Source organism: Podospora pseudoanserina, chromosome 1 (assembly GCF_035222485.1).
Source record: "Podospora pseudoanserina strain CBS 124.78 chromosome 1, whole genome shotgun sequence".
NCBI lineage: Eukaryota > Fungi > Ascomycota > Sordariomycetes > Sordariales > Podosporaceae > Podospora > Podospora pseudoanserina.
This window is the reverse complement of record NC_085920.1, coordinates 6,113,517-6,129,310: the sequence shown is the minus strand read 5'-3', so window position 1 is coordinate 6,129,310 and position 15,794 is coordinate 6,113,517. Positions and strand designations below refer to the sequence as shown.

At 51.8% G+C, this 15,794-nt stretch overlaps 4 protein-coding genes across 4 annotated transcripts; all 4 read left to right on the top strand.

Moving 5' to 3' along the window:
- Positions 1–128: 128 nt before the first annotated feature.
- SUB2_2 (Suppressor of the cold-sensitive snRNP biogenesis mutant brr1-1) lies at positions 129–356 on the top strand (the record flags this gene model as incomplete). Its single annotated transcript, XM_062940057.1, has 1 exon — positions 129–356. The coding sequence occupies one exon, from the start codon at positions 129–131 to the stop codon at positions 354–356; it is 228 nt and encodes a 75-aa protein (XP_062806046.1).
- A 684-nt stretch (positions 357–1,040) lies between these two features.
- SUB2_1 (Suppressor of the cold-sensitive snRNP biogenesis mutant brr1-1) lies at positions 1,041–2,665 on the top strand (the record flags this gene model as incomplete). Its single annotated transcript, XM_062940056.1, has 3 exons — positions 1,041–1,425; positions 1,484–2,102; positions 2,157–2,665. 3 exons carry the CDS (start codon positions 1,041–1,043, stop codon positions 2,203–2,205), a joined length of 1,053 nt encoding a protein of 350 aa, XP_062806045.1. The 3' UTR covers positions 2,206–2,665.
- Positions 2,666–7,400: 4,735 nt separating this feature from the next.
- QC764_117323 (uncharacterized protein) lies at positions 7,401–7,943 on the top strand (the record flags this gene model as incomplete). The annotated part of the gene is made up of 1 exon (XM_062942994.1): positions 7,401–7,943. One exon carries the CDS (start codon positions 7,401–7,403, stop codon positions 7,941–7,943), a length of 543 nt encoding a protein of 180 aa, XP_062806044.1.
- Positions 7,944–9,906: 1,963 nt separating this feature from the next.
- Positions 9,907–15,744, top strand: PCL5 (PHO85 cyclin-5). Its single transcript, XM_062942993.1, has 3 exons — positions 9,907–12,022; positions 12,078–13,979; positions 14,170–15,744. The coding sequence occupies exons 1-2, from the start codon at positions 11,581–11,583 to the stop codon at positions 13,655–13,657; spliced, it is 2,022 nt and encodes a 673-aa protein (XP_062806043.1). The 5' UTR covers positions 9,907–11,580; the 3' UTR covers positions 13,658–13,979; positions 14,170–15,744.
- Positions 15,745–15,794: the final 50 nt, after the last annotated feature.

The following is a 15,794-nucleotide window of genomic DNA, read 5'->3' as shown; positions in this document are numbered from 1 at the left end:
CTTTCCACTCGGTGATTTATTTTCTTCACCAGACGCGACTCTTCTGACGACTTTTGGCGCCATCGCCTCTTTTGTTTTCACGACAAGCCTTGCGACCGTTTCCAGTTTTCGCCAAATAACTAGCCAACATGTCTGCTGAGGAGGATCTCATCGACTACTCCGACGACGAGCTCAACCAGGAGACCACCGCTCCCGCTTCCAACGGCAAGAAGGCGGATGCTGCTGCTGCCCAAAATGTCGACAAGAAGGGTTCCTATGTCGGTATTCACTCGACTGGTTTCCGCGACTTTCTGTTGAAGCCTGAACTTCTCCGTGCGATTGCCGATTGCGGTTTCGAACATCCCTCGGAGGGTTAGTGACCAAATCTCATCCCCAGCATCCCGTTATTCCTTCCTATCATCACGGGTCCGTCCATCTCGCAAGCAAAGGCAAAGCTACGCAGAGCAATTTTTGAAACAAGACTATCATCGGATGGAGCTATTGGTTGGCGCGCCGTCGACGCGCTTTGCGCAAGCACCTGGTGACTCTTCACCATGCGACCGTCAGACCGCTCGGGGTCGCCCCCGAGCGGCAAACCATGCTTCTGGAAAATCCAATGAGCTCTTGCGCAAGAGAAACCTCTCATAGATGGCCTCGGCTGTCGCGCTTGGGTTGAGTCGGCGCTTGGAAAGCGACAAGGTTGCTTCATTGCTCACTCGAGCTCCATACCTCGAACTCCTTCGGGAGGTTTCACAAAGGGACCTTGTTCCCCCGTCTCCATCATCCATTGGCCTTTGGTCGTGGTTTTCGCGGATGCGTGGGAACGTCGTTGCCGTGACAGGTGGTCGCGTTTTCCGCATCTCGCTCAGCTGGTCTCGGGGCACACCTTGGTTTGGAAGGAGAAGATTGGTGGTGTAGGAGGAGGAGTGGTCGACATGTCTTTGCTGCGACGATGGACGGGCTTCTGATGAACCTTCCCACACATCGTTCTGTCCAAATTTGCGTATCCAGTTCTAATCCGATGCCCGACTACAGTTCAACAGACCACCATTCCCCAGGCTATGCTTGGTGGTGACATCATCTGCCAGGCCAAGTCCGGTCTCGGTAAGACTGCCGTCTTCGTCCTCACGACCCTCCAGCAGGTCGAGCCTGTTGCCGGCGAGTGCTCCGTGTTGGTTATGTGCCACACCCGTGAGCTGGCCTTCCAGATTCGCAACGAGTACAACCGCTTCAGCAAGTACATGCCCGACATCAAGACCGGCGTCTTCTACGGTGGTACTCCTATCCAGAAGGATGCCGAGATACTCAAGAACAAGGATACCCACCCCCACATCATTGTCGGCACACCTGGCCGCTTGAACGCCCTTGTCCGCGACAAGCACCTCCGTCTTGGCAGTGTTAGAATGTTCGTCCTCGATGAGTGTGACAAGATGCTTGATCAGATTGGTAAGGCGATTATCATTTGTGGTTTTTTTTTTGGGCCAAACCGCTAATGATCTATCAGACATGCGCCGTGACGTGCAGGAGATCTTCCGTGCTACTCCTCAGCAGAAGCAGGTGATGATGTTTTCGGCCACTTTGTCCGACGAGATCAAGCCCATTTGCCGGAAGTTCATGCAGAACCCCACCGAGCACTACGTCGATGAGGATACCAAGTTGACGCTCCACGGCTTACAGCAGTACTATCTTGCCCTTGAAGAGAGGGAGAAGAACCGTAAGCTGAACGAGCTCCTGGACGACCTCCAGTTTAACCAGGTCATCATCTTTGTCAAAAGCACCCTGCGCGCTACCGAGCTGGATAAGCTCCTCCGCGAGTGCAACTTCCCTTCGATTGCCGTCCACTCCGGTGTCAGCCAAGAGGAGCGTATCAAGAGATACAAAGAGTTCAAGGAGTTCAACAAGCGTATCTGCGTGGCCACCGACGTTTTCGGCCGTGGTATCGATATCGAGCGGATCAACCTCGCTATCAACTATGACATGCCCGCTGATGCCGATTCCTACCTCCACCGTGTCGGTCGTGCTGGACGTTTCGGTACCAAGGGTCTCGCCATCTCCTTCGTGACCACCGAGCAGGACAAGGAGGTCCTCCAAGCCATTGAGAAACGCTTTGAGGTCGCTCTTCCGTACGTAATACCTTCCTAGTCAACTTCCGGAATTGTCTGCTAACTGTTTACTAGTGAGTTCCCCAAGGAGGGTATTGATGCCTCCACTTACATGGCCTCTTAGACGAGTTGTTGGTGTTTGTTGAGCTTGGCCCTGGCATACCACTTCTCACTTTTAATTAGTTTGGCGATTGCTTTTTCCTCTTTTTTTTTTCTGAAACGGCGGATATGGTTGCAAAGGGAAAAGCATCAAAAGTGGCAGAATATATGCAGCAAGGGCCCAATAGGTGGTTTAGTTTTGTATGATTAGTACCAGACCATCGATTATCGCCATGCTTTCAGAAACAGCTTCTCTCTTGCTGGTGCTCATGCTGAGTTGGTGTCAACATCAATTGCTGCATGAGGGGAGACACATCGCCACTGGTTGTTATTGGAACACTGCATTGTATCGCTTTGTCTCAAGTAAAGGGGTGGTGGGATGCGTTTCGTCTTGGGGTGGCCGAACTGGTTTGGGTTGGGAGGCTCGTATACATCCTCGGTAGTTAGTTACCTTGCTCAATGGATATGTTCTGTTCTCCTATCTGGCAATGATTGTTACATTGTTGGCGACTAGAGTTCTGACACCATCCTAGATTTTCTCCATGTGGTATGACGGTTGGTGTTTGTTGGCCTTGAGCTGCCCAATTGTAACTCCTTGTCGGGATGATTCATCGTCAATCATAAGTCAAGTCCCCCAACCTCCCCACCCCCGTCTTGTATTGTTGTTTTGACTCTACTTTTGGCCTGAAGCTTTCGTGGTTAAGGAGCGAGTCTCGGCGTCGGTGCCCAACAACCCAACAGCAGTCAGCTGGGAGTGATAAGTCTTGTGAATAATGATCACGACTTTCAATCGCGATAGGTAGGTGTTTTTTTATTACGCCGTATGCGTCATACAAGCATGAGTAACTGTGATGATGGCGAATGTTTGTGACCACACAAGCTTGACTCATCCGGGGGCTTGTGTTTGTCTCCATCTTACCTTGGTAGGTAGGTATCTGATCGTGGGAAGCTATTTCGAGCACCTAGGTATGGGCTCGCGGGTTATGCCTTGCGGGATACCCCTCCTTGATGTATCTACATGTTGCTGGCGAATTGGCAGAGACTAATAGGGGGGTATGACTCTGAGCTGGTAAGGAAGGTGTTGTGGTCAGGGGGAAATATTGTCGAGTAACTTGGTCTATACTTTGTGGATTATGTCGTGTTGAGAAGACTGTCCCGAAACAATGTCACTATTGCAGTTTCAAGTCTGGGGGGTGATGATCTGTAACATTGCATTAGGCTTCTTTCCACTTTTGGCTGGCCGGATGGAATGAGAGTCGGTCTACCCCTTTTGGTTCCTTGTGAGGGGGGCATATGCACGATATCATTACTTGGCTGGTCACGGCGAGCAAGAACGGTGTACTTCTTTTGGGGTCTGGTGTACCTCCATTGAAGTGTGGATGTCATGCAAGTTTATTACGATGAACCGAACTTACCCCGAGTATCAAACTCTTGGTCATTGGGTTGATGATGGTAGCTGCTCGTTCATGACTTGGGCAAGGAAGCAGAACATGGAGATCAAGCATGAGTGAGTAAACATATCCACGATGACTTTAAGCAGCCACAAGGTACTTTGGATGATAACATGTTTATTCTAGTTGTGGGATCACCTGCCGGTAGCTACCCCTTACAAAGTGAGGATGTGGGTGAGTGAGGCAGGTATGATTCATAGCTACCTAAGGTACCTTGCAGAATCATCATGATTTGTTTCCACCCTAGCAGAGCTTCACCGAATCATCCTCACAAGCTCTGAGTTACAATATTAGATACTTATCCAAACACAGGCTTGTTCACATCTGAGTGCAGTAATCTACCCTTCTTACGTGCCTATGTGTCTTGTTGGCAAAGCCTTATGATGACCACATCATCATACATGGCCTTCAGACTGACGGTCAACAAAGCACACTCATTTCCATCTAAATGATGAGCCTTGGCCCCCATGGTTGGCCTCTCTGACCCTACCTTTGCCGACTTGTAAAGTGTGTATGGGTCACGAACATGGCCTCCCCCATGTTTCCACCACGGCTCAGCAGCGGCAAGGCGGCCGATCTGTCTACGACCCCCTCATACATAACACTCTTACCGAATGGAAAGAGTGTTTGTTTGTTTGTTTGTGGCACCATGATACCATACCATATCACTGGGTAGTTTGTGTGAGGTGATATGGGTATCACTTCTTGGTCGAGTGCTGTCATTCCACCGGGAGCCAATAGGCAAAGAATGTTTGCCGAGCTGTTTCTACGATCTAGGGCAATGTAGGGGGCCAGAGGTATGTAACCTGTTTATTATCACAGGGCTGGGGTTGTGAACTACCGGCATGTTTGTTGTGGAGGACACAGAGCGGGAAGATGGGCAAGGCAGGTGAGGCAGTCTGTGTGAGGGTGATCGTACTCGGGTTGAGGCGGGCTGTTGAAAACGTCATGAAGTATGTGACTGGTTTTGTGTGAGGCCTCATGGTGAGCTTGCTTCACCTTGCCTCACCTTGTTGCCTGTCTGCCTGCTTGTCATCTCATATCTCGAGCGTGATTATCATGCCTGGCAGTTGAGATATGGGGGAAATAAAAGTGAAGCCAGATCGAAAGGCCTACACATGAGGGCCACAGAATGAAGGCAGATTGTATGACTGAGTGAACGAAAAACTATGCACGAGCGAGTGACTGGCCACCTGTATGACTGTGACGAAGTAAATAGCCCGCACCGAATGAGGCTCTTGCTCATGTGTAAAGTGAAATCCTCACAACTTCCCGCTATCATCATCAGCAAGGCTCGATCAGATGCGAGCTCGTATGCGAGCTTGACCGCAGGTCAATGTGTCCTCTGTGTGACCATCGTGTCCTTCATGGTCAGATACGTGCACAACGCCGCGAATGGCAAGATCCCACATCACAAGCAAGGTTCCGATGTGGCAATAAGCTAGCTGTGATGAATGAAGTGAACAAGTGACTTCACTCTAGTGACGGAGGCAAATCACGGCAAGCCCATTCCCCCACCTCACCTTAACCCCCCTCACCTCACCTTCGAAATTTCACTCACTATTGTCGTAAGACAACTGCGCCGCGTTCAAACTCTCGCACTTTCCAAACCCAGAAAATAAGAGCTTTCCGATCGATCGGGCCAAAATTCCACCAACAGCAGCTCCGGTAAGTTTCGGCTTACCTTCCTTCCCCTCCCATCCTCATACTCAACGCCCCCCTCGGCGCCCCTCGTGAGAATTTCAAAGCTTGAAATCACATGAGATACCCATCCCCTCAGAAACCAAGGAGGTAGGGATCAAGGTTAAAAGATTGAGCGAGAATGACAGGCTCTCAACCGCCACATTCTTCGTATCCTACGCTCAAGGGCAAATGTGGGCAAAACCCACTGCTAATTTTTCGTGAGAGATGGTTGGATGACCAAGCCCGTAATGGTGTGTAGCTCACCTGCCCTTTGGCGTTGCCTCACTTAGCTTGTACCACAACTGCTGCTAAAGGATCACCTACCTTCCCCTTCGACTCAAATCTCCGATGGCTCAAGTTCGTAATATCTAATCCCCTATCTGTGATTCGCCTCCCCGTTGGTTCCGGTTTCCAGCCCTATTTCTCATGTGTGTAGTTCATCATGGCCCTCGTCGAGGCCAGTTGTCACGTTGGCTACCATACAACCAAGACAACAGCCTCACATCCGAGATCCCATAGTTGAACCTGTCCCGATCTTCCCGACGGAGTTTCTGGTCAAGAATAACTGGTGTTGCTCTGCAGTACGAACGAGGTCAAAAGTGGAACCAACCCCCAAATCCCACTGCTGCCTTGGCCCCACACTTTTGTTGCCTGTGCCTGTTTGATGAACCGCATCTCATGCTCTCTTTCCTCCAACCACCATCCAAAATAGGCGGCAGTGTCCTTTTGAATTGTACTATTTCCCTCGGCAAGACAAAGCGCGATCGGTGAGTCCGCAATGCAAGCCTTTTTTTGTATTTTTTTTTTTCATTTTTTTTTTGGAAAATTGATGGTGGATGTGAAAGCTGGTCGGTAGTTCACCGGGTCCCTCACCCATCCCCGTCCCCGCGATCGTCATCCTTCGGCCGAGAGAGAGCGAATGAACGATGACAGGTTCCGAACCACCGAGAAGAATGTGGGGCATCAATTTTCCCAAGCAAACCACACAGCAACAACACCAGACTGGGAAGGTTTTCCCCCCATAACTTGTTTGACAAATACTCAGCCTCAAAATTTATGACGAAGCCGAGGAGGAGCAGGAGGAGCAGGAGGAGGAGGACCCTGTGGAAAGCCAAGAGCAATATTCCATATCATCATCATCTCACGGTCTCCGTGGTCGGCGGCTGACTCAAACCTTTTGAATTACCACTCACCACCATCCTTTAGCTCCCTCCCATTCACGGTGCTGCTCTCCGGCCTCGGGAAATCCGAGCAGTGTTATTGGCTTGTCTTTGACAAGCCAAGTACCGGGCAAAGAGCTGAATAGAAGGTCTTGGTCGAGGGGATGATCAGTGTTGCAGGTGGTGACTCTTGTCGCCCGGACGAGGCCAGCCGAGTCAATAATTGTTGCGGAGCCCCCCCCTTCAGCTTCAGCTTAGATCTCTCCCGTCTTTCGCCTTGGAAAGGCTTCTTTGGCCATCATGGTGTTTCCATCAGAGAGCCTGTTTGGTGTGGAGCATCACAATGATGAGCAAGTCGGATCTGAGCCTTGGCGGTTATTCGAGGCACCCGAAGCAGGTAAACTCAGCCCGGCGCCGCCCGCGACAATATCTCTAGACTGTTACCGTGTGGTTATTGTCCAGGTAACCTACAGGGGAAGGCTCTCGTAAGAGTAGGTATGGCAATATGTGCACATGTGGAATGATTTCGAGATCAGCAACCTACAAGACTGATCTGCTAGCTGTGACCGCCTCACAAGCGCCCCCAACCGGGTATCACACAAGACACTCAGCCGCTGGGCCGCGCGGTAAGAACCCGCCGCACGGAGACGGGAACAGCAGCAGCATGGGAATTCTGCAGCGGGTTTGATCCCGTGAGATGCTTAACAGCTGACGACAACGCGATTTCCACAATGTCGCCGAGAGCAATTCATCCTATCGGCGACCGAGATGTTGGATCTCCATACACATGAACGGCTGGTGCCGGTGATTCCATAGTGTATTATCGCATCAGCCCTCTAGTGTTGACAGGGACCGAGACAAAAGATCCGATATCGCGGTCATGTGTTGACTTTTGGTAAGGAAGTTGTGATCTTTGGAGTTGAGTCATGGTGGAGGAAAGTCTGGGCGGGGCTAAACCAGAGGTTTCCAGCTCGTCTCGACCTCTTGAGAACCAGTCATTAACTGAAGCAAAGATAAAACCTGCCGAAGGCGTGATCAGCGTACGCAACAAGCAAATGGCCGAGAACGGCGTGAAGTGCGAAAAAGCAACACTTGTGATGATTCCCCCTGGTCCTTCTGCCTTGCGAGAAGGCGCTGGCAGTGGAGTGCTTGGACGTTGGGTTGCTCTGCATCAAGAACGGGCGTCTCATCGCGAGCCACTTTCACGACTCTCTTTTGGTGTCATGGTGACAGCCTTGAGGGGCGGGGTGAAAGTTAGTTCCCACTGTGATTGGGCAACGGTTGAGGTGCGACAAGGCCAAATCTTGCGGTCAGGCCTGATAGAAAGAAAAACTTTGAGGGTTGTGCTACGCGTCCAGGCCATCCATCCATGCGAACTGTGCCAACACAGCGCTGGATGGAAGGCAGATAGGCGTCGACGAAGGAGCTGGGTCGTCTGGCCATCGAGTGTCTCGGCGGGGGTTTGGTGATGTGTGCAGGACAACACTGCATCACTTGGTACAGCTATGAGTGGAGGAGGGTTATATGGCGATATATGGCGACGAATGAGAGGCAGATCTTGAGGTTGGCAAAGGGAGCCAACACCTTCAACAGCCAGTGGACACTGTGTAAGTGGACACGGCCGACTTGCGCGACCCACGATGAACGAAGCCATCATGAAGCCCATAACTCTCCAAGGTAGCGGTGGCATTCGTTCGTCCAGACAAGGCGATATTCCTGTTTCTCGGTCGTAAAAAGTGGTTGATCATGTACATAGTACCCCGACTGGCTGTGTGAGGGGGCATTGATGGGGCTTGAGACTCCCGAGCACAGCCTTTTGCGGGGAACCCAGGACATGGCCATTTTTGGACTCAACACATGATCGACAAACATTTGTATCAGGACCCGAGAGAGTCATACTTGGGAAGTCGTATCGAGGCTTCTGAATATCTGGAGATTTCATTCCTGTCCGGAGGCATGAAACGGTCTCCAGACCTCCCGGAGATGCCCTGGTGGTAGCATGGTGGAGCGACTTCATTCTAGAAGGTCTGGGCGCCGGTAGTGACGGGACGGGAGAGCACCGATACGATTGCGCAACTGTAGCAGATAAGCTGCAAGTGTTCAAGCAATCTTGAGAACAGGCTAGACTTGTGATGTGATCATGGACCTAGATGATTGCTGGGTAGGTTACTAACGGGATATGGAGTTTAGCTGTGTAAATGCCTGGTCAAAGACAAATTTAGGGACACTGAACAGATGAGGAGGTAATGCGGCTGTGAGCGCGAGCGATCCATGAACATGCGTCACTGCCTTGGAGGGTTTCTCCGTAGCGTGCACTGGGCCAACGAGAAACGGACTCTGTCTATTGCCGGTCGCCGACCATCCAGTTTTCCGAGTCGATGGTAGGAAATGCGGGCCCAAATTATGACTGACCGCAATGCCAGGGTTTACGTCTCTTAGAGAATGATTTACGAACATCCAAATCATAAAACAGATGCCTCTCTTCTCACCCATATTGGGCATCATTTAAATCTCCATGAAGGAGGGGTGTCGCATTCACTGACACACCTCTCGGTGGTCGCGAAAGACTTGGTGGTGTTCGAGACTGCCGTTCCGACCAACCCTTGTCAGCTGTGCAACACTCCGAACTCAGCTGTGAAAGTGAGTCGACGATGTTTCGCAGCCAAGACTCCCTCACTCATCACTCATGAGGCCTCTCGGTCACTCCCTCCACTGCGGTGAATCAACCAAAGCCCCGAGCATTTCAAATCCACGTTGTAAGATGTCACCATCGCGATGTTGTTCTCATGCCACAAGCTTCATTGATGTGAGGTTGTTGCCTCGATCAAGAGCTTGATGAAGGCGGAGGGTTGAGAAATGAACGAAATGATGACTGTGTGGCAGGATCAACACCGTGCTGATGAGTGATGATGCATCCTGCGCCTTTGGTTACGGGCTAGCTGTTTTGAGAACAGTCCAGGCGCTAGACAGGGGTAATCTGCTTTGTGAGCAACTTGGATGGATGAACTGGCCACGCTCCTGCAACCCAGATTTCCCGCCCCCCTTCTGCCATGCAGTAACATAGCCAATCAGGAGATAGGCGATGCCATCTCATCCCTCCTACGGGCGAGTTGAAACTGCAAGAGTGTCTCGCAGAGAGTTGGTGGCCTTGTGAAGAGGGAGGAGGGGCGAGGGGTTGGACTTAGGAACTGATGATGGACACTCGAATCCTCGCGATGATGACCTCTAGGTTGGCCTGGCTGCACGAGAATGGAAGTAAACTATGGCGCTAGGCGATAAGATCGGGTACATCATAGTTTATTATTCCTCCGTGTTTGAATGTGCTGAGGATGGCGGCGAGGGAAGGGGAGAGGAGGGGATGACGGGGCATAGGAACAGCCACCGATGTTGGCAAATTGTGCTTGCCGTCTTGCTGCAGCCAGAAAGGAGGGGGGACAAAGTGCGAATGCGTCGTGAAAGGAAGTTCTGTCCATGAATGAGTGAAGAACAAAGTGGCTCGTGCAGGCTGTCGATGGAAAAGGTGGGAACATTCGAAGGGTGGAGTTGGTGAAGGGGTGGAGCGTGCATAACAAAGTGGGGAGCAAGGTTGTCTTGTGCATGCGACGGGCTTGCTGGCGGTTTGGCAATTCGTTGGCACTTGTGGGCATCTCCCAGTGACCCTAGGGAGTCCCATTCAAAACTACTCGGCACCCAGGAGCCAGGCCAAAACGCTCCCTTCTCTTCTCTTCCCCATCGAGCAGCCATCATGCTCAACTTCAAGATCTAGGAAGAAGCGACTCTTTGGCAGTCTGCTTGTGAGATCTGGACGGACCATCTCTCCTCACTACTCTTAATTTAATTTGTTACATCTCTACTCTCTGGTATCTTTCCGTTCTCCTGATTGCCTGCCTGTTTGTCTAGCAACGTTTTCTCTTGTTCGCGCGGCATTCGCTTGCACTCTGCGACAAAGGAAAATAGGACCAACAGACATTCCTCCACCGAGTTCATCATCTTTCTTCAGCAGCCCGCGGAGTCAGCCTCTGCGCCGCTCTCGTCAACAACAGCCAGCAACCGTCACACACTCACCCCGCTGGCTCTGTGTTTCTCCAATACTGTATACACCACACCATCCCGTCAAAAAAGAACAAGGAATCCGCCGCCTATCGAACAAAGGCGAGAAAAAGAGGGAGCTTCGCGAGAACGCTACCTAACCACTCATTTTTTCCCCTCCCCTTTTGAGCTGCACAGGCAACTTAACCAGCCCGGTGACTACCAAGTCGCCACAGCCCTTCTGAAAGACCCGTTTTCAGGCTTCCGTTGCTGAGCGCCAGGTCACACCACACAGACCCCAGGGGGCACACTGCCAGTTGGGGCCACCTGTTTTCACCTAGCGGCAACAGTCGGTTAGGCCTTCGCCACTCTGAATCTAACGGGAAGAGTCATCCAGACCAGGGGGGCCACCCGTAGCCAGCAGCTTATCTTAGGTCGCCCCAGAAGACACGCGCTTCATAGGAGTCACATTGCCGCTCTCCTCAGGCCGTCGCCATCACCATACTCTCACTTTAAAGAGTCCGTCGGCCTCGCAGCCGCACCGCAGTTGGAGAGAGACAGCCGATCGGTACCTGCATAGCCTGCCACTGTCAAGGACCATCTAGTCCACCACGCCTGCATCTTCAGCTATTGCGAATCCGATCGTCGAGTCTCGACCCGCTGTTAGCCATCCACACGATTGCACCCTTACACCAACCACCATCAACAACACCTCGCCTCCCGCCCCTTATGGTACGCAACTAGCTGCCATATAGCCTCAACCACCGCTCTTTCGCTCCAACAAAGCGAAGGGACACACACACGATGCCTCTTGCGAAAAATAACTCTACTCCAGTCGCCGTCTCCGTCCCGTCTACCGGTCTGCTCGTTCGTGAAAAGTTGGCTCTCTTTAGCACCCTGTTTTAGGAGTCTTCTGTCCATTTCGACATTCAAAGTTTGGCAGCAATCTTCAAGATTTGCTGCAGGACTTGCATCTCGTTAATTTCACGATCTGTTCAGCACACTGGTTTAATCGGTAATCACGGCGTGACGGCGACTGGAGGTTGTTGGAAGCACTTCCACCCACCATAACCCAAGATGAAGCTCGACACATACTTGTCCCCCGCATTTATCAACCCCCTTACCTCCCTCCACAATGCCACTTACAGCCAACCCTTAGCCGCGTTGGCATCCGCTTCTACCACCTCGATCTGGTCCGACGCATCCTCCCAGCACTCAGACGACAATACCTCCAACGGACCCTCTTCGGACTCCGAACTCAGCGAATCCTGCTTTTCTATTGCGCCCACATCTTCTCAGAGCTCAGTAAGCTCCTTTGGAAGCTACTGCGAGCCAGTCATCAAGAGCTGCGATCCCTGGGTTCGCCAGCAACATGAACAGTATTCTCAGCCCGAATCATGCGCGCCATTGCGCCAGAACCCCCGCCGAACCTCCAACTCTGCGACTTCAAGGACTGGGCGTCCCCCTGCGCTCGTGCGCCAGGCTGACCGGAAGGTCAATTTCGTTGACAACCTCGTCGGTAAGGAATGCGCTTGCTTCATGTAACGGATATATGCTCAACAATGTTGTTCTAGACACTTCGACCCACATGGTCGAAGCCATCTGGCCTACGTCATCGCCAGCTTGCAAAGAGGTGGGCAGCAGTGCTGTGCTCCCGCTGCGCAGTTTTATTCAAGAAACTTTGCGCCGGTCCCGCACCAGCTACTCGACCCTTCAAGTTGCCTTGTACTACCTTGTCCTGATTAGACCCCACGTTCCGAGCCATGATTTCACCATGGAACAGCCCGACAGCAACCGAGAATGCCAGGCCCTCCAATGTGGTCGCCGTATGTTCCTCGCAGCTCTCATCTTGGCGTCCAAGTATCTGCAAGATCGCAACTACTCGGCCCGTGCCTGGAGCAGAATCTCTGGACTCAAAACATCCGAGATCAACCAAAACGAGATGGCATTCATATTGGCTGTGAACTGGAACCTGCACATCACAGAGGAAACCTACAAGAAGTGGTCTGAATCAGTTCTCAAGTTCACACCCCAGCCTCCTTCACCTCCCAGCCCCTCAGCACAGCGCGTTTACGAACAGCAGTGCGAACAGTTTCAACGGCTTATTCTCAACCTGACGCCCTCGCTCGACAACTTGGAAGAGTTGGCTCCTTGGCTGCGGGCCACTCGGGAGGTATCTATTCAGGCCATCTGCAGCTCCCCTGAGAGTGCCAATCCTTGGGGCGATCTGGATGCGGCTCTCAAGCCACGTTTGGCACCAGTCGTTATGGAGCCAAGTCCTCCTTCAGCATACGTTCCTGGCCGCTTTGCGCCTGCATTAGGCCTGTTGCCTACACCACGCATGACTCCCCAAACTCGTGGATTCAGCACTCCTGCTGTGAGTGCTGCTTCCCACATTCTTGGAAGAAGTTCATCAATGGGTTTCGCCATGGCCCAAGCCTCCTCCACGTCTGTTGCTCAGACCTTGGATCGGTGGCCCCCCGCTGTCACCTCGTCTCCCATGAATCACCTTCCCCGCAGGTCATCTCTTGCCAACTCGGTCTCGACCGCCTCCTCGCCCGAGTCAATGGTATCGGATTCTTCTCGTCTTTCTCGCTCTTCTTCGATCTCGTCTCTTTCTTCGGTTAGCGCGCCGTCAGCCAAATTGGATGCTCAGGCGCGATGCCGGTATGGAAGGTCGTTCAGTGAGAGGATGAGCCTGAAGCCCACCATCGCTTCGGTTCCCGAAGTCTATGAGGAGGGTCATTGTCTGACAGCGTCGCCAGAGTCTTACACCGGCCCGGCGGGTAAGGACTTTTACGATGGCACGCTGGATGTTCAATATGCGTGCAGGCAGCGTGAGATGAATGATGCGGCCATGGCCCTTCAAGAGTTGCAGCGTCAAGCGGTCGATTCTTCGTCAGCCCCGGTCAGAATCGGAACCAAGCGAAGCCGGACCTTTTCAATGGACAATGCCCAGCTGCAGGAGAGTGTGCGTGGATACCTTTCAATGGACTCGACCAACGCCGGTGCCTGGCCCGAGTCGATGGTTCGAGGAAGTCACAAGAGAGTCTGTTGCTCAACCGAGGCGGCTCAGCCGTACATGATCTCTTCGCTTCATCCAGCAGTCGGAGGACCAGGAGGTCCAGGGATGTGGCAGGGAATTCTGCAGTAATTCTTTTACACCACACGTTTCGACAAACACCTTGTTTATTATTTTTGCGTTTCATACGCCAACTGCACATAACGATCATATCAATCAACCAAACCCTTCGCTGTGACACCATTCTTTCTTTCTTTGTCAGTCCCTCGCTAGAGGGAGAAGAAGTGGTAATTCTCGGAAGAGATCAAGTCCCTAGCAGAGGGCTTGGAGATGGCTCAAGGAAAATGGGCAAAAGCGTGTTCTGGGGGTTTTTTGCATGCGACATCCTGGATTTGGGGTAAATGGCGACAGGCGAAGGCGGGGAATCTTGGTCATTTTTTGATGGCGAACGGTGGTGGGTGTTTTTTTGTGTACGATGTTGTTTGTCGTGCTTTTTCTGTTTTTAAGTCGTTATTACATACCAGGACACAGTATCTCGCGTCCGAGGGCGCAGAGAGAGGGGGCGTTGGGAACTATTAGGAGCATAATGGACGGACACTGGGCAGCGGAGAGCTGGACAGCTGCTAACGCCTTTTCTCGTTTAGCAACGAGACTGACGATTTGCAACCGCCAGAACAATTCTCTCTGCATTTAGGCCTGAGGCTTATTGCATCAAACGGAGTTTATAGGAACGCCGTAGGTTTTCTACCAAGACCGAGACCTTCGGGCCCTGAAAGGGACCAAGACGGACAGACTTGATCCTCTTCAAGGAAATCATTCCGACTCGCGACTAGCAGCCGCACAAATACCATGCTATTAGCCAAAATCATCGGAGCTAGCAGCTACCTTTCTGTCTCAAAACCGAAGCAATCGTGCCTCCGACGTGTCCTGCCTGCGCTTACCATCAACCCCCTGTTTGGGCGCCCAAATGAGCGACGGTCAGGCAACCGAGCAACTTGCCACAACCATGTATTTGGAGATGGGATCGTTGGTGTGGTAACGACGGGGGTCGATCTGGTTGCTTGCTGCGTCCCTTTGTCCCCAGTTTTTTGCAGCGTTTTTCTCGCGTTCCCATTTTGCATTTCTAACTGGTCCGATCCCAGGAAAATTCCAAGCCCAATGCAATGCGTTCCAAAGTCAACCGATTTCTTACCTAAATTTTCTTGTCCAACCAGCTGGGTTTGTCACGAATCACGATGGCGGCATTCCGGGGCCCGGGTTCCTTCCTTCCCGGGTTGGTCGCTCTTCCAGAGTGAGTCATTCGGCGGACTGAGGACCACACCACACCACCACCACAACAAGAGACAGGACACAACACAATTTTCTAAATCCCGTTTCTCCGTTCCGGAACTGGCGGGGCTACCCTAACAGTTGTGGACAAGGGACGGTTGACATTTGTTGCCGCCGCCATCGCTCATCGGGGAGAATGGAACAAAGAAGGGTGACGACAGGGAGGATGGGCATGGCATGGGAGATCTGGGCCCACCTCTGCCTGGCTTATGCTTATGACTGCCTGGATAACATATTGCCACGGCTCTCCATGTTAGGGGAAGGTGGGTGTTTCGATCGTGATCTTGTTGTGATGGGTGACGGACGGCAGGTAGGTTAGGTACCGATGTGAGGTAGGTAAGCACCTTGATGAACATGACGCCAAAGAACAGTAGATAGCTTATGAGCGGAGTTTCGGGAGTTTTGGTGTTCAAGTGGAGACGTTGGTTTTGGGAGTATAAGAGGGCATTCGGTTGGTTGGTATGTGAATGCTGTTACAATATTCGTACGTTATTTCGGGTTTGGCATTATCAATTTTGAGCTTTGCCGTAACATGGTGTTGTTTGGTGAAGTGTCAAGGGGTGATGTTTTTGGGTGGTGGTTTACGTATTGGTGGCTATTTGGGTTGAAGGGAGAGGAGATATTTGTCACTCAAGATGAAGTACACAGTGTAAGTAAGGAAAGGGAGGGTTGATGAAGGTGGGTTAGAAAGCAGGTTTCTACTGTTGGAAATCTGGTTAGTGAATGAGTAGAATTCACAAACGGAGAGGCTGACGCTTGTGGTTGTGGTGATGGCTACGTTCAGCTTTTGTCTTGGGTTGACTCATCACTTACAAGGTTGGCTCAATAAATGCTTACCAACTCATCAAGCTTTTATAATGCGATGCGACGCAGTAGTGCAGAGTTACCGGTTCTCATTTGTGAGAAGATATTTTCAAGACAACCATCTCAACTTCAATAT

Bases quoted from the DNA above. Each gene is read 5' to 3' on its own strand.
- PCL5 (XM_062942993.1), top strand. From the start codon at position 11,581: ATGAAGCTCGACACATACTTGTCCCCCGCATTTATCAACCCCCTTACC. The intron at 12,023-12,077 runs GTAAGGAATGCG...ATGTTGTTCTAG, and splicing joins TTTCGTTGACAACCTCGTCG to ACACTTCGACCCACATGGTC.